Below are 18,503 nucleotides of genomic sequence, written 5' to 3' on the forward strand. Positions count from 1 at the left end.
AGAGAGGAGGAACAACGGAAGATGAAAGAAGCAGTTTCTCACCAGGAAAAGAGCCAGTTGCCGTCTTCCCTCCAGTGTCATGTCCTCACCTGACAAAACAGGCAGGAAAAGCTTAAAACCACAACACACAAGTGTTTATATAGGCCTCTATCTTGTCTGTTTTGTCCTATATTTTTAATCCCATCCCCCATGGGCCTTTTGGTAGGCCGCCATTGTAAATAATAATTTGTTCTTAACAAACTTGCCTTGTTAAAAAAATATGGATTCACAATCTCAGCAGAGAGCAGTGGTGTGAAAATACTACTTAAGTATTTTTTTAGAGTAGCTGTACTTTACTATATGTATTTTTACTCCATACATTTTCCCCCGACACCCAAAAGTACTAGTTACAATTTGAATGCTTAGCAGCACAGGAAAAATGTCCAATTCACACACATCAAGAGAACGTCCCTGGTCATCCCTACTGCCGCTGGTCTGGTGGACTCACTAAACATAAATGCTTCCTTAGACATTTACAGAGTGTTGGAGCTGCCCCTACCTGTCAAAAAAGGAAATTGTGCTGTCTGGTTAGCTAAATATAAGGAATTTGATGTATAGCTTTTACTTTCTCCACCTCTGGCAGAGAGTAGTGTCTAAGAGGCAGTAAACAAAGACCAAAATAAAATCCAACATCAAGTAGTTAATCTAGGGAGATTCTAATCTAAATCAAACGGTTGTAATGGTGTTGTCATTTGAGGAGCAGTCTTACCAACGCTCCAGGGGAAGAAAACATCTCTCTCCGTCTTATACGACTGCAGAACAGACACACACCAGTCATCATCCACCTCATAGCTACTGTACACCGCTGCCTCTTCTACGTGGTTGGAGGCTGCCAGCCATGCTCTGATGGCCCTGACTCCATCATCTGTCATCACCTGGGGGTACCTGAAGATATGACATCAGAAAGGGTTTAAAACAAACAGTGCTTTCTCTGTTCCTAGTATATTATGTATACAGTTGAAGTCAGAAGTTTACATACACTTAGGTTGGAGTCATTAAATCTCATTTTTCAACCACTCCACAAATTTCTTGTTCACGAACTATAGTTTTGTCAAGTTGGTTAGGACATCTACTTTGTGCATGACAAGTAATTTTTCCAACAATTGTTTGCTGACAGATTATTTCACTTATAATTCACTGTATCACAATTCCAGTGGGTCAGAAGTTTACATAAACTAAGTTGACTGTGCCTTTAAACAGCTTGGAAAATTCCATAAAATGATGTCATGGCTTTAGAAGCTCCTGATAGGCTAATTGACATAATTTGAGTCAATTGGAGATGTACCCGTGGCTGTATTTCAAGTCCTACCTTCAAACTCAGTGCCTTTTTGCTTAACATCATGGGAAAATCAAAAGAAATTCACCAAGACCTCGGAAGGAAAAAAAAGTCTGGTTCATCCTTGGGAGCAATTTCCAAACCCCTGAAGGTATCACGTTCATCTGTACAAACATTAGTACGCACGTATAAACACCATGGGACCACGCAGCCGTCATACCGCTCAGAAATTAGACGCGTGTCTCTTAGAGATGAACGTACTTTGGTGCGAAAAGTGCTATCAATTCCAGAACAGCAGCCAAGGACCTTGTGAAGATGGTGGAGGAAACCGGTATAAAAGTATCTATCCACAGTAAAACAAGTCCTATATCGACATAACCTGAAAGGCCGCTAAGCAAGGAAGAAGCAACTGGTCCGAAACCTCAATAAAAAAGCCAGACTACGGTTTGCAACTGCACATAGTGATAAAGATCGTACTTTTTGGAAAAATGTCCTCTGGTCTGATGAAACAAAATAGAGCTGTTTGGCCATAATGACCAATGACCATCGTTATGTTTGGAGGGAAAAGGGGGAGGCTTGCAAGCCGAAGAACACCATCCCAACCGTGAAGCACGGGGGTGGCAGCATCATGTTGTGGGGGTGCTTTGCTGCAGGAGGGACTGGTGCACTTCACAAAATAGATGGCATATCATGTACATATATTGAAGCAACATCAAGACATGATGTCAGGAAGTCAGGAAGTTAAAGCTTGGTCGCAAATGGATCTTCCAAATGGACAATGACCCCAAGCATACTTCCAAAGTTGTGGCAAAATGGTTTAAGGACAACAATGTCAAGGTATTGGAGTGGCCATCACAACACCCTGACCTCAATCCCATAGAACATTTTTGGGCAGAACTGAAAAAGCATGTGCGAGCAAGGAGGCCTAGAAACCTGACTCAGTTACACCAGCTCTCAAGAGGAATGGGCCAAAATTCACACTACTTATTGTGGGAAGCTTGTGGAAGGCTACCTGGAACGTTTGACCCAAGCTAAACAATTTAAAGGTAACGCTACCAAATACTAATTGAGTGTATGTAAACTTCTGACCCACTGGGAATGTGATGAAAGGTGAAATAAATCACTACTATTATTCTGACATGTCACATTCTTAAAATAAAGTGGTGATCCTAAGACAGGGAATTTTTACTAGGATTAAATGTCAGGAATTGTGAAAAACTGAGTTTAAATGTATTTGGCTGAGGTGTATGTAAACTTCCGACTTCAACTGTATATAGTACAAGGCAACACAGATGTCTGTGTGAGGTTGTGGATAATCAAGTCTGTAGTGTACAGACATACACAGCCTATGTGAGGTCTTCGAGACAGAGAACCAACCTGAACTGCAGAAGTTTGAGTAGGAGGTTGTTTCCTCTGTTGGACATGATGTCTTCTGGACCCCTGAAACAACAGTCAGTCAGTGAAACCAGCCACTACTTGCTATGCGCTGGTAAATCGAGGTAATCTGAACGGGCTCTAAGTCTTCTTTTTTCATGCCTTCATAGAGACTCACGTGGTGGTAATGATCTCATCTTTGGTTCTTCTGATCAGAAGCACTGGTCCCTGGTACCTAAGGAAGAACTCTTGAGTGTTATAGGGTCATAAAATACTCAGAACCTCCCATCTTCCCTTTTGATTTGAACAGAACCTCCCATCTTCCCTTAGGGTAAACAGCACCCCTTTTGATTTGAACAGAACCTCCCATCTTCCCTTAGGGTAAACAGCACCCCTTTTGATTTGAACAGAACCTCCCATCTTCCCTTAGGGTAAACAGCACCCCTTTTGATTTGAACAGAACCTCCCATCTTCCCTTAGGGTAAACAGCACCCCTTTTGATTTGAACAGAACCTCCCATCTTCCCTTAGGGTAAACAGCACCCCTTTTGATTTGAACAGAACCTCCCATCTTCCCTCAGGGTAAACAGCACCCCTTTTGATTTGAACAGAACCTCCCATCTTCCCTTAGGGTAAACAGCACCCCTTTTGATTTGAACAGAACCTCCCATCTTCCCTTAGGGTAAACAGCACCCCTTTTTGATTTGAACAGAACCTCCCATCTTCCCTTAGGGTAAACAGCACCCCTTTTTGATTTGAACAGAACCTCCCATCTTCCCTTAGTGTAAACAGCACCCCCTTTTGATTTGAACAAAACCTCCCATACACATTTGCCCAGTGTAGAAGTGCTCAGAAATTGTCCTTTTGGACCTGAATGCCAAAATATTCAGGAGATAAAAGGTGCTCAAAGTTGACCTATTTTGCATATCCCACCACACCATCAGATAGCCATGTCTTCATCACTGGAAAAGATACATCTGTAATCAATTGAAAGCTTTATCCAACTCTTATTCTTTTTTTGTCATTTTAACCTTAAACACAATTATCTAAAAACGTGTACTCTTTTGTTCTTCATATTTGCATATGTTGTAGCTTATACCCTACTTTACATCTGATGTTCCAGGCTGCATCACATCCGTCCGTGATTGGGAGTCCCATAGGGCATCGCACAATTGGCCCAGCATCGTCCAGGTCTGCCCAGGGTAGGCCATCATTGTAAATAAGAATTTGTTCTTAACTGACTTGCCTAGTTAAATAAAAGGTTAAATGAATTAATACAAAAAAATAGTTGTGCCCGGTTGAGACAATATGCTCGAATACAGTAGTGGTCACGATACCAGAATTTTGACTTCAATACAGATACCAGGACTAGTATCACGATACTCAACACCAACCAAATGAATGTTAGCCGGTCACAGAATGGCACTTGATCCAGACAAACTCAGCTACTGACTGCTCTGTTCAATCGTTGGGCATCTTTTAAATTCAATATCATTAGATTTGAATGTTTTTACAACAGCATTTTTCAGAGAGTGTATAATTGAGGAATTAATCCATACATAGCATTCCATTTTACTTGGTTTTTACGCATCTATTTACATAACGGTAATTTATTTGAATGGTTAATCTCTATTGATAAACTGGGTAAATCAAGTTGTAGCCTATACACAGTGTCCAAAACCGTAAGAACACCTTCCTAATATTGAGTTATCCCCCCCGTTTCCCCTCAGAACAGACTCAATTCATCAGGGCATGGGCTCTATAAGGTATCGAAATTGTTCCACAGGGATGCTGGCCTGTGTTGATTCCAATGCTTCCCACAGTTGTTTCAAGTTGGCTGGATGTCCTTTGTGTGGTGGACCATTCTTGACACACACGGGAAACTGTTGAGCATGGAAAAACCCAGCAGTGTTGCAGTTCTTGACACACTTAAACCGGTGCACCTGGCACCTACTACCATACCCCATTCAAAGGAAGTTCAATCTTTTGTCTTTCCCATTCACCCTCTGAATGGCACACATACACAATCCATGTCTCAAGGCTTAAAAATCCTTCTTTAACCTGTCTGCTACCTTTCATCTACACTGATTGAAGTAGATTTAGCAAGTGACATCAATAAGGAATCATAGCTTTCACCTGGTCACTCATGGAAAGAGCATAATACAGGTGTATGCATATTTAATAGGAGTGAGTGCATGCATTGAGTTGAGCTTGTTTTGGCTGATTTCATGGGGTTACAGATGACACATTTTCCCTCCCATTTGGGACTTATTTTATTGTACTGATCAACAACATTTGCATAGAAGTAGCTTATTTGATAAAACTGCGCGCTGTGTCACAAGAGAGGGGTGGGGGGCAGCCCGTCGAAGCCGTATTAGCACACCATTCAGTTCGCCGAGGCAATAGATCATCCTTGGGAGAGACGTGCCTTTGCATTAGCTGCGCTGAACCGCGAGTCAGATTTGACAGAAGTACTGAATGTAACAAATTCTAGTACCAAACCATTTTTTCATGTTCTAGTATTGAAAAAGTACCAAAGTTTCATTATAAACTGGGTGGGTCAGGGCCTGATGCTGATCGGCTGACTACCATGGGTAAGACTAAACATTTATTTTTACTGCTCTAATTACGTTGGTAACCTGTTTTAAAATAGCAATATGGCACCTGTCTAATATACCACAGCTAAGGGCTGTGTCAGACACTCAGCGTTATGTCGTGCATAAGAACAGCCCTTAGCCGTGGTATATTACCACACCCCCTCGTACCTTATAAGCATAACATGCAACACAAGAATGCAGGGTTGGTGTCATGTTTTGGCTGTTAAATGCACACACAAAAAAGTGAATACAATGGAAATGTCAACTTTCAAATGGTACCACAAAGACAGTTGTTGGTCCACACAGAATGTTGACTTGAATGGGAATATCTGTTTTAAATGACTGTCAATCCTCCATAAAAAACCTATAGAAATATAGATAATAGAATATGTATGACCATTAATGTTAACATTTAACGGTGGGCCATCTGTGGTAGTAATTAGAAGTTAAAATGTCAACGGTGTAACAGCTAAATTGCAGTGGTCTGAAGGGATAGTTCCATCCTATTAATTATATTATTATGATTAAAATGACACCCACCCTGTATTCAAGAGCATGTTGTGTGTGTTTCAACTGATGGCTGACACAACACAAAAATATCTATGTAAAATAGGGTCTAAGCTAATTGATCATTGAGATTAAAAGGTAGCTGGATTTGCATTAGAATACACATCAAAAGTCCCAATTCAAATTTACACCTCACTTCTCTATTGTTGAAGTTATTACATAAAACCGATCAGTGTTCCGAAGAATGCTGAAGTCATGAAGGAAAATGTTTTTCCGGAGTGTGATGTAATTTGGAGGACCCGGGAAGACAGCCTACTCCCTATTATATAAAGATACTTAGGTGCCGATATGTATTGAGATTTGCTACTGGGATTTTATTGCGATTCGATGTTCCAAACATATTGCTCACCATATGTCTGCTGCAGAGGTACAAGAGAGAGTCATGAGAAAACGAAATTTGATCAGTCATGGAAATAGTGATAACTAAATTGTCTCCATATTTAAAAAATAATGTGGAAAATACTGGAGTTTTGGTGCAGATACAGCCAACTAACGCAAAAATATTGCAACTTTGTCAAAACAATTCATTGTAAAAACTTTTTTTCCCTCAAAATGTAACTATTGATTCCCCCAATCATCATCATCATCACTCTTAGCCCTATCTGCCTGCTAACATTACGTTATCACTGTATGAGTAAACCAGTTGATACCAACACCTAGCTTACAGCTACATGAAAGTAGAACAACCGTTTGAAACTACATAACGCCAACCAGCTATCATTTGCTATTTAGCCAACTAGCCATTAGCCTAGCCAACCACCATGGTTATGGTCAGCAAGCTAGAGCCCAACTACTGGGACCAGCTAGAGCAAAACTAAAACATAACCACAGATTAAAAGCAGAAACTTGATGATGGTTGTGACCCATCCGATGGTAAAAGAGTGCCGGCTGAGTTAGCTACAAAGCTAAGGGGAGGGGGAGCTTCACCAGGGCGAAATCCAAAATAGATAACGTTAGATTCCATATCAGTCAGCTAGTGCGCTTGCACTAAGCCAATGTGGAAAAAGTTACAAAACTCCCGTAGCTTACTTCACAGAACACGGTGAAAAGTTTACAAAATAAAAAGTACAACAGACACGGTACTTCACAATTAGAGCAAGCAGGTAGGAGTTGTTTTGGTTTTGAGCCCAAGGCAAGAAATCACCAGAGCCTGCCATGGTAACGGGTTCCCACTAGATAACACAGCCACAAAGTCTGAATAGCATGAGGAGTGGCTAACGTTAGCCAGATGGAGATGGCTACCGAGCTAGAACACGAACTCTGTAGCAGAGTACATCCTCCATATGACGTTGAGAATAGTTTAGAAGTTATCCGGAAATAAATAAAATATGTAATAACTTAAAAACATAACTACCCTTTAAAAAAAAAAGAAAAAAAGGGGGGGGGGGGGGGGGGAAACATCTAGAATTTATACAATAGTTTGACAACCCTGTTTTTATGCTTTTAATTGATATCGAACTCAACTGTTTACCTTTTCCTGTGATGAAGACATGGCTATCTGATGGTATGGTGGGGTATGCAAAATAGGTCAACTTTATTCTCCTGAATATTTTGGCATTCAGTTCCAAAAAGTCCCTTTCTGATCACTTCTTCCATCGGTAATATATGGAAAGTTTTGTTCAAATCAAATGGGATGCTGTCAAAAAGTGATTAAATTCAAATAGATTTACCCCATATTTTCCATGGATATGTTCGTGTCAGTCACACACACACACAAAGTGTTTGTGTGAGTAAAGAGTGTTGCACTTACTTGCAGAGCTGATCTGCGCTGTTGAGGTTCATGTACTGCCTGACTGTGTGTGTCACCAGCGGCCCTGAAACACACAATTTTCATTGTCAGATCCTGAACCAAACAAAGCCCTTACAAATAGACACACCTCAGGCCTTTAGGAGATGCTCTTATCCAGAGTGAGTATTCACTTCTTAAAGAATATATCTCATAATAGGAAAAAAGTGTCATCCAAAGACATAATACATTTCTGTTTATATGACATCATTGGTCTTTTCCACGCCTTGACCTATGACCCCTGCGCAAGACTCACTCCAGCTGTCGGGCATGACCTTGAGGGCCAGAGGCAGCAGGTCATCAAAGGATGCATCCAACACCAGCGCTTGGATCTCTGGATAGGACATCACCGCCCAACTGGCTAAGAGAGAGAAATATATAGACAGAGAAAAGGAAGTATGAGAGGAGGAGAGAGAAGGGAGAAGAATGGAGAGAGAGAGGGTGAGAGAAGCATGAGATGGAGAGAAAATGAGGGGGGAGAAATAAAGTGGTGCTTACAGTATGTTGGTGAAATTGGTCAACTAATTTCCACAACAGACTAGGGCCAGACAAACTGCATATACCAGTAGGGTCCATACCTGTGAATCCCCCTATGGACCAGGCATACACCACTATTTCACTGAGCTGGAAGCCCAGCTTGTGCACTGCAAACTGGATCACTACATCCATGGCATTGGCCTCGTTCTGGGGGAACGGTACGCCCTGAGAGAATTAAGGGAGTGGATTGGGGAACGAAGAGTTGTTGTTTTACATTTACTTTCATGTCAATGCACATTTTGAGACGGAAACAAATCTGCTGCTAACAGACATTTTAGTAATTTAGCAGGCGCTCTTATCAATTCACAGTAGTGAGTGGATACATTTTCCTACATTTACTTGCTGGTCCCCTGTGGGAATCAAGCCCACAACCCTGTGTGTCTTCCAACATTCTCCAAGAATGACCCGTGTAGACAAACTTGCCTAATAATGCCATTGAAATATGCTGGTAAGTTCATACAAAAGCGTGATGGGGGACGAGCGAGGGACACTAAGGCTTACCGTGCTACCTGCAAAGCCAGGGTGGTTCCAGCCAAGCACTGAGTATCCACCTGCAACACAGACAGACAAATAGTTTTATACTGCTCTAGTTTGAATTTAACAGGTTATGGGAATATGTTAACAACCATGTATGAACAGTGATCTTTACCACAAAGGGAGGGAGGAAGGAAGGATGGTAAAGTAAGATGAGAGGAAGGAACTAAAAAATAAAGTATTTCTAATGTGTAAAAAAAGTCTCATGAAAGAGGTTCCTTACCTTCCAATGGAGTGTTCATACAGCCCACCTCATAGAAGCCTGCGTTCCCCTCACAGCAGATCACCTACAGCAGGACATACAGCAAACACTACAGACCTCACATGGAACCATGGGTAATGTAGTTCTGATGGTTCATAGAGCATTGTGCAGGTCCTTACCAGAGTCTGTCCATGCTGTCCTTCGTCTCTCCTGCGGTCCACAAACATGGTATCAATCTCATTCCCATCACACGCCACCAGCTTGTTCCTCTGGCCCTCACACTGCACACAGAGAAGAGAGGGAGGGAGGTACAGAAACGGCTCGGAAGAGAGAAACTTAAGTTAAGCAGGTCTATAAGCGAAAGGTTGCATACATTGCATTCGGAAAGTATTCAGACCCCTTGACTTTTTCCACATTTTGTTACAGCCTTGGATTAATTGTTTTTTGGATTAAAAAATGGATTAAATCGTTTTTTCCCCCTACAGACAATACACCATAATGACAAAGCAAAAACAGGTTTTTAGAAATGTTTGCAAATTTATAAAAATAAATAACTGAAATATCACATTTACATAAATATTCAGACCCTTTACTCAGTGCTTTGTTGACGCACCTTTGGCAGAGATTACAGCCTTCAGTCTTCTTGGGTATGACACTACAATCTTGGCATACCTGTATTTGGAGAGTTTCTCCCATTCTTCTCTGCAGATCCTCTCAAGATCTGTCAGGTTGGATGGGGAGTGTCGCTGCACAGCTATTATTAGGTCTCTCCAGAGATGTTTGATCAGGTTCAAGTCTGGGCTCTGGCTGGCCCGCTCACTGACATTCAGAGACTTGTCCCAAAGCCACTACTGCGTTGTCTTGGCTGTGTGCTTAGGGTCATTGTCCTGTTGAAAGGTGAACTGTCATCCCAGTCGGAGGTTCTGAGTGCTCCAGCACTCTGGAGCAGGTTTTCATCAAGGATCTCTCTGTACTTTGCTCCCTTCATCTTTCCCTCGATCCCAGGCCCTGCTGCTGAAAAACATCCCCACAGCATGATAATGCCACCACCATGCTTCACCGTTGGGATAGTCCCCGATTTCCTCCATACATGATGCTTGGCATTCAGGCCAAAGTGTTCAATCTGGTTTGATCAGACCAGAGAATCTTGCTTGTCATGGTCTGAGAGTCCTTCAGGTACATTTTGGAAACTCCAAGCGGGCTGTCATGTGCTTTTTACTGAGGAGTGGCTTCCGTCTGGCCACTCTACCAGAAAGGCCTGATTGGTATAGTGTGCAGAGATGGTTGTCCTTCTGGATGGTTCTCCCATCTCCACAGAGGAACTCTAGAGATATTTCAGTGATCATTGGTTTCTTGGTCACCTCCCTGACCAAGGCCCTTCTCTTGGGGGTTCCAAACTTCTTCCATTTAAGAATGATGGAGGCCACTGTGTTATTGGGGACCTTCAATGCTGCAGAAATGTTTTGTTTTTTGGTACCCTTCCCCAGATCTGTTTCTCTACAAAATCCTGTCTCAGAGCTCTACAGACAATTCTTTGTTTTTGCTCTGATGTGCACTGTCAACTGTGGGACCTTATATAGACAGGTTTGTGCATTTCCAAATCATGTCCAATCAATTGAATTTACCACAGATGGACTCCAATCAAGTTGTAGAAACATCAAGGATGATTAATGGAAACAGGATGCACCAGAGCTCAATTTTGAGTCTCATAGCAAAAGGTCTGAATACTAAAAATCTGTTTTCGCTTCGTCATTATGTGTAGATTTATAACAAAATGTGGGAAAAGGGGTCTGTATATTTCCGAATACACTGTATATGAATACATTAACTATTGTAAATGAATGTAACCTGACCCTACTGTGGGGCGTGTGTGGTGACTCACCTCTTCTATAAGTCTAGCCTGGCCCTGTTGTAGCATGGGTCTCATAGCCCTTTGCAGTAGGAATACAGACCCAGGGTACAGCATCCTCCTTCCAAATGAGTGGGCAATCAGAAAACTAGAGGGGAGGGGAGAGAAGAGGTCGAGTCAGTGGGCTAGCAGGCAGTAATGTAATATCAATCAAATATACCAAGCCTGCCTGCTGTAACAGTGTGACGCAGAGAGACAGTGATAGAAACAGTAGTTAGTTACATTATGCCCCGTGTAGTACGATATCTGACTATGTTGCATGGTAGTGTGGTATATTGTAGTCTATGGAGTGTTTATACCGATGTGGCACAGTAGAATCTAGTGTATTTGGTTTAGTACCCGATGTGGTAGAATATAGTGCATTTAGTTTAGTACCTGATTATGTAGTATGGTAGAATATAGTGCATTTAGTTTAGTACCTGATTATGTGGTAGAATAGTGTATTTAATTTAGTACCTGATTATGTGGTATGGTAGAATATAGTGCATTTAGTTTAGTACCTGATTATGTGGTATGGTAGAATATAGTGCATTTAGTTTAGTACCTGACGATGTGGTAGAATATAGTGCATTTAGCTTAGTACCTGATTATGTGGTATGGTAGAATATAGTACATTTAGTTTAGTACCTGATGATGTGGTAGAATATAATGTATTTAGTTTATTTCAATTCAATATAGTGTATTTCAATTGACTGACTTCCTTATATAAAGTGTAACTCTTTGAAACTGTTGAATGTTGCATTTATATTTTTGTTCAATGTAGTTTAGTACCTGACAATAGGGCATGGTAGAGTAGTGTGTTGTGGGTATTTTAGTCTGTTTATACCTGACAATGTAGCATGGCAGACGGGTCGACGTTAATGCTTGTCCGCTTGCCCAGGGCAAGTAAAAGAAAATGACGGACAATAAGAATATTGATTTAAGTTGTCCGAATGGACAAGTTAAATTAATTCCAATATAAATGAGGGTACTCCATTCAGAACTGGATCTGTGTCCTCCAGACGCAGTGTTACACACTGTTCTAATCTATGCAGAGTGCATCAGAGTAGAATTATTGAAGGCCAGGCAAGGTAGTCTTTCAATCAGGCAGTCGAGAGATGCGTTTGAGATCAAAGCGAGCCGCATGTGCACATTTGTTGATATTCATTGCTTGTTAGTGAGTCATTTGCCCACTTATAGCTCATTTTTGGTCAGCAATGGAAATCCTGGAAAACTAATGATGTGTGCGCCAGTGGGGCGCGTGTACCAGTGGGCCGTTGCCAGAGGAGAGAGAGACTTGCGCAGCAGGTAAAATAATGATATACAACAGACTAACTAGATAACCAGCCAAACTACACTGTTTTGAATTGGCTATCTTGCTAGTTAACTACTTAGCATGTATTAATGTCATTGACATGTCCAATGTCCTAAAATAACTTTCCACTGGCACTTGTGTATAACCGCAAATGGGGGACACACAGTTGATACAGGTGCAGTTGATGAAACCAAATGCGGCATACTCCGGTTGTAATAGTCTCTCAAGCCCTCAAAATTGGCTAGGATTCGCTTCTATTCAATACTGGCCATATAATTCTAACAACGTAAAAAATATATATTCTTAGAAGATCCTAATTGACAAGTAACTCCAATGTTGTCAACATCTTCCCTGAACACTGAATATTTTAACCTTACAAATAGATAAAACATCTTAGTTAGCTACCTCACCAACCTTAGCCGTTTGATCCCTGGTTCATTTAACGAGGGAATCATTGTATAAAGAAAGTATTTAGTTGTAATTGTAATGTTGCAGGGTGGACAAACCATCCTCCAGGAGATTCCAGGAGAGCTACTGGGTGTGCAGGCTTTTGCTCCAGCCATGCTCGAACACACCACATTGCAAAAAATTATCAGCTGCTCAACAGGACCTTGATATTTGTGCAGGGTTGGATCCAAAGTCTGCACACCTGCTAGCTATCCAGATGGAGGGTTGACGGACCACATGTTTTAAACAGAAACCTATCAGTGCAGTATTTTACTTTGTGGGGGGTTAAGTGCCTTGTTCAAGGCCACAACAGCAGGAGATAATGTATAGTAATGAAGGATGTTTTACATCATACAACACAATTTTCAGTCACCTTTTTGGCTCATGGTTTTTTCGGGGGGGGGGCACAAGCCTTCGCACAAGTATTACATTTTTTTTTTTTTTTAAATGGTTCTGCAAGTTGCTAAACATTGTAATGTCAAGCCCTGGTAGAGTACAGTGTATTGTGGATATTGTAGTCTGTCTATACCTGACGATGTGGCATGGTAGAGTGCGTAAAGAGTTGAGCACGCTGTCTGCTGCCCCTCTCAGTTTGGGCTCTGGCTTCAGTAGAGACACTCCTGTCTTGGACAGCAGCTTCCTGTTAGTAGGGACATTTAACAAGTGGAAATAGAGCCTTACTCTCAAATCATAATCCAGAGAGTCATCCTGTTTACATTTACTGTACCACCTTGTGTATTTCATACCAAAAAAAATACAATCACAGTGTAAAAATTAACACACATGTAAAAGGTTCACATCAATACGCAAATTACACACACACAACTCACGGATTGCTAACTTCTTCCCAGCTGAAGTCTGCCGGCCAGTGAGAGAAGTCAAAATCATAGCAGGCCAGTTTTTTCTACAGACAGAACATTCAAAATTAGTGATCAGGAAGAATACGTTTCTTTAATTCAAGATTGACAACCACTAGCAAAACAGGCCTGAGAATACTATCAAATGACATTTAGGGTACTGGTTAGACATCACACACCATATGGGGAGTACGGTGTCATTTGAGACGCAGCCCAGCTGTTGCCATAGCAGTGTTACCTTGTTGCTAGGCGTATGGTTCTTCCTGGTTTCCTCCAGAATGGAGATGAACTGTTGATACTCCGAGTTCCTCCACCGTCCCCAACCTGAGAGAGAGGGAAAGGGAGAGAGAAGCAGAGAGTGCCAGAGAAAGTCTCAGGGGTGTACTTAGTGTACCTGATAGATCCACACCTTGTGAGGGAGTCAGTGTGTGAAATCGTAACCCCACAGGAATGCAATCGTAGTTACCGGTAGACTAGTCACACACAATCCAATGTCCGTGTAGCAGATGAAGAACACCAGACACTACATTCTCTACAATTAGGTTTTGAGATGTTAACATGTTTTATGGGGAGAAAAAAATCCACTGAACACAGAGGATTTCTCAAACCAGACCAATCCAGGAAGAGCAATACAAGTTCAGTAAAGAGAGGGGTAAAGTTCTCACCTCTCAGACAGGCAACTCCCAGCAGACAAACCATTACTGTTCCCACATACTGACTGACTGGGACCAGCTTACTGCTGCAGATGTACCCTGAAACACACAGCAACAGTTTGGCCTACGCACACCACACAGGCCTACGCACACCACACACACAAACAATTAGGCTAGTAATACCCATTTGCTCCCCCTTTCTTGCACTCACTCGCAATCAAGCATGCACACATGTCCTACGTCAAACCATATCACCACTAGCCAGTACCAATACTTACCTACTACACTACAGCTGGGTGGTATTGATAGTTAAACCCAATAAGAGCTTTACTACTGCATGAGTCATTTTTATTACCTTTCATATCGTAATGAGTGAACACACACACACATTACCTTTTCTGTAAAGGTAGCAGAGGAGGAGAGGGGAGCTGTAGTATGACAGAGACCACAAAGCTGACGCCTGGAGGGAGAACACACAAGAGAACAGTTACATCTCAACACAAAGTATGAGAATGTATAAGCTACCTGTATAGCTATGTGAGTGTGCTACTTGTCTTTACTTGTGGCTTCAGTTTATGCAAAAACAAAGATCAAAGGTTGTGTATTACAGTGCAGGCCACTGCATGTAATAGTAAAATATAGTTTATTCTCTAGCTAATCAAAACAGAGTCATAATCAACAATTAGATACTACAACTTGTGGTAACTTGCTAGTTACAGTGCCTTGCGAAAGTATTTGGCCCCCTTGAACTTTGCGACCTTTTGCCACATTTCAGGCTTCAAACATAAAGATATAAAACTGTATTTTTTTGTGAAGAATCAACAACAAGTGGGACACAATCATGAAGTGGAACAACATTTATTGGATATTTCAAACTTTTTTAACAAATCAAAAACTGAAAAATTGGGCGTGCAAAATTATTCAGCCCCTTTACTTTCAGTGCAGCAAACTCTCTCAAGAAGTTCAGTGAGGATCTCTGAATGATCCAATGTTGACCTAAATGACTAATGATGATAAATACAATCCACCTGTGTGTAATCAAGTCTCCGTATAAATGCACCTGCACTGTGATAGTCTCAGAGGTCCGTTAAAAGCATCATGAAGAACAAGGAACACACCAGGCAGGTCCGAGATACTGTTGTGAAGAAGTTTAAAGCCGGATTTGGATACAAAAAGATTTCCCAAGCTTTAAACATCCCAAGGAGCACTGTGCAAGCGATAATATTGAAATGGAAGGAGTATCAGACCACTGCAAATCTACCAAGACCTGGCCGTCCCTCTAAACTTTCAGCTCATACAAGATGAAGACTGATCTGAGATGCAGCCAAGAGGCCCATGATCACTCTGGATGAACTGCAGAGATCTACAGCTGAGGTGGGAGACTCTGTCCATAGGACAACAATCAGTCGTATATTGCACATCTGGCCTTTATGGAAGAGTGGCAAGAAGAAAGCCATTTCTTAAAGATATCCATAAAAAGTGTTGTTTAAAGTTTGCCACAAGCCACCTGGGAGACACACCAAACATGTGGAAGAAGGTGCTCTGGTCAGATGAAACCAAAATTGAACTTTTTGGCAACAATGCAAAACGTTATGTTTGGCGTAAAAGCAACACAGCTGAACACACCATCCCCACTGTCAAACATGGTGGTGGCAGCATCATGGTTTGGGCCTGCTTTTCTTCAGCAGGGACAGGGAAGATGGTTAAAATTGATGGGAAGATGGATGGAGCCAAATACAGGACCATTCTGGAAGAAAACCTGATGGAGTCTGTAAAAGACCTGAGACTGGGACGGAGATTTGTCTTCCAACAAGACAATGATCCAAAACATAAAGCAAAATCTACAATGGAATGGTTCAAAAATAAACATATCCAGGTGTTAGAATGGCCAAGTCAAAGTCCAGACCTGAATCCAATCGAGAATCTGTGGAAAAAACTTGAAACTGCTGTTCACAAATGCTCTCCATCCAACCTCACTGAGCTCGAGCTGTTTTGCAAGGAGGAATGGGAAAACATTTCAGTCTCTCGATGTGCAAAACTGATAGAGACATACCCCAAGCGACTTACAGCTGTAATCGCAGCAAAAGGTGGCGCTACAAAGTATTAACTTAAGGGGGCCGAATAATTTTGCACGCCCAATTTTTCAGTTTTTGATTTGTTAAAAAAGTTTGAAATATCCAATAAATGTCGTTCCACTTCATGTTTGTGTCCCACTTGTTGTTGATTCTTCACAAAAAAAATACAGTTTTATATCTTTATGTTTGAAGCCTGAAATGTGGCAAAAGGTCGCAAAGTTCAAGGGGGCCGAATACTTTCGCAAGGCACTGTATATACTGACCCATCCGAGGATGCTGTCAGTGTGTTTCTCCAGGCTCTTGGGTTGATAAGTCCATCCCTGGGGTTGTAAGATAAGGGGAAAGTAGTTAGCTGCTAAATGCGTGGTGACTTGCCAAGCCAGCTATGGATAAGTGCAATGATCCCCCTGCCTAGCTAGTACAGCTAACGTTAGCTACCTAGCATAGCTAACAGTACTTAGGTTACGTGCTTGCTAGCATGCTCACCTGCAACAACGCAAAGATAGCCATTATACTTGATACTCTCTTGGTATCTAGCTGAACATTCCCAAATGTGTTAACTATGCATACACATTCATATTGTCACCTCTGTCATTCAGTGACTGACAGCAGTTTCAATAACACTTCCTGACCGGAGCGCGAACTAGTGCTAGCGTCGACCAAAGTTACATTCCTATCTCTTCCTGGGTCGGTCACAAACACAAGCACGGTATCTTCCGTGAGCCTACCCTCCTCCCTGCTCTTCCTTCGGTTCGGGACTCCCCCTGTGAACGGTGCACTCTCTGGAGATGAGGCCCCAAAAAGCAGCGGATCCACATCCAGCCGGCCATTCTTCCTCTGGTAGCTACGGCAGCCGACACAGGACGTAAATTCCAGACATACAAAGTGCAACCGTTTTCTTCTTCGGTATAATAGCGCCAGCAACAATTATATGTGCATTCCGCCACCTACTGTACAGGTAGAGAATACATATCCAAAAAAGTGAATAATGCGGGAAAAAATACATCTATACAAACTATCAAGAACACATTTTTAATTAAACTAAATCAGCATGGTTTTCTATTCTAATCAGGTACTTAACACAGGCTCAGAAGGATCCTGTGAGGGTGGCATATTTTCTGTTGACAGCAGTCCTTGCAGTGCTTCTGCCATGAAGTCTTCTCAGCTGTACAGATGTAATGATGTCCAGCTTATTGGACACTTGTGCAGTACAATTAATAATTGTGGCTATAAATACTACAAAATCCACCTTCTTTACAATAAGTGTATCCAGATCACTTTGATGTTTAACATTTGCAACAGGTTGCGGTGCATCCACGGCCATATCTTCTTCAGAACTGTGGGCTGTTTCCCCTTCATTTCTCTTCAACGCCCTCATATAAGATATTTTCTGTACAGCCCTGATCCTTGACACCTCAACTGTTTTCACCCTAACAGGGCACTCTGGGAATATGATCCTGTGAGGATTCTGTGTTATGCACTATAGCCCGTTACCATATACAGTGGGGCAAAAAAGTATTTAGTCAGACACCAATTGTGCATGTTCTCCCACTTAAAAAGATGAGAGAGGCCTGTAATTTTCATCATAGGTACACTTCAACTATGACAGACAAAATGAGAAAAAGAAATCTAGAAAATCACATTGTAGGATTTTTAATGAATTTATTTGCAAATTATGGTGGAAAATAAGTATTTGGTCAATAACAAAAGTTTCTCAATACTTTGTTATATACCCTTTGTTGGCAATGACAGAGGTCAAACGTTTTCTGTAAGTCTTCACAAGGTTTTCACACACTGCTGCTGGTATTTTGGCCCATTCCTCCATGCAGATCTCCTCTAGAGCAGTGATGTTTTGGGGCTGTTACTGGGCAACACGGACTTTCAACTCCCTCCAAAGATTTTCTATGCTGTTGAGATCTGGAGACTGGCTAGGCCACTCCAGGACCTTGAAATGCTTCTTACGAAGCCACTCCTTTGTTGCCCGGGTGGTGTGTTTGGGATCATTGTCATGCTGAAAGACCCAGCCACGTTTCATCTTCAATGCCCTTGCTGATGGAAGGAGGTTTTCACTCAAAATCTCACGATACATGGCCCCATTCATTCTTTCCTTTACACGGATCAGTCGTCCTGGTCCCTTTGCAGAAAAACAGCCCCAAAGCATGATGTTTCCACCCCCATGCTTCACAGTAGGTATGGTGTTCTTTGGATGCAACTCAGCATTCTTTGTCCTCCAAACACGACAAGTTGAGTTTTTACCAAAAAGTTATATTTTGATTTCATCTGACCATAGTACATTCTCCCAATCTTCTTCTGGATCATCCAAATGCTCTCTAGCAAACTTCAGACGGGCCTGGACA

At 41.8% G+C, this 18,503-nt stretch overlaps 1 protein-coding gene across 2 annotated transcripts in view; it reads right to left on the bottom strand.

Moving 5' to 3' along the window:
- LOC110512609 (phosphatidylserine lipase ABHD16A) overlaps window positions 1–17,240 on the bottom strand; it is a 19,711-nt gene extending 2,471 nt beyond the window's left edge. The window contains exons 1-18 of one of the 2 annotated variants that reach the window (XM_021592890.3): window positions 16,875–17,240; window positions 16,410–16,466; window positions 14,465–14,531; window positions 14,084–14,170; window positions 13,657–13,742; window positions 13,392–13,465; window positions 13,091–13,201; window positions 10,794–10,908; window positions 9,091–9,192; window positions 8,933–8,996; window positions 8,677–8,726; window positions 8,217–8,340; window positions 7,895–7,999; window positions 7,603–7,666; window positions 2,868–2,924; window positions 2,693–2,755; window positions 749–924; window positions 43–89 (exon numbers count right to left, since the gene is read on the bottom strand). In XM_021592890.3, coding sequence (XP_021448565.1) covers window positions 43–89; window positions 749–924; window positions 2,693–2,755; window positions 2,868–2,924; window positions 7,603–7,666; window positions 7,895–7,999; window positions 8,217–8,340; window positions 8,677–8,726; window positions 8,933–8,996; window positions 9,091–9,192; window positions 10,794–10,908; window positions 13,091–13,201; window positions 13,392–13,465; window positions 13,657–13,742; window positions 14,084–14,170; window positions 14,465–14,531; window positions 16,410–16,466; window positions 16,875–16,976 — 1,551 coding nt within the window. In that variant the 5' untranslated portion in view covers window positions 16,977–17,240. Of the gene's footprint in view, window positions 1–42; window positions 90–748; window positions 925–2,692; window positions 2,756–2,867; window positions 2,925–7,602; window positions 7,667–7,894; window positions 8,000–8,216; window positions 8,341–8,676; window positions 8,727–8,932; window positions 8,997–9,090; window positions 9,193–10,793; window positions 10,909–13,090; window positions 13,202–13,391; window positions 13,466–13,656; window positions 13,743–14,083; window positions 14,171–14,464; window positions 14,532–16,409; window positions 16,467–16,632 lie in introns of both variants that reach the window. The other variant, XM_021592895.3, reaches the window with a different exon arrangement.
- Between the last annotated feature and the right edge of the window lie 1,263 nt (window positions 17,241–18,503).

Source organism: Oncorhynchus mykiss, chromosome 3, assembly GCF_057628025.1.
Source record: "Oncorhynchus mykiss isolate SJ-2025 chromosome 3, ASM5762802v1, whole genome shotgun sequence".
Classification (NCBI taxonomy): Eukaryota; Metazoa; Chordata; class Actinopteri; order Salmoniformes; family Salmonidae; genus Oncorhynchus; species Oncorhynchus mykiss.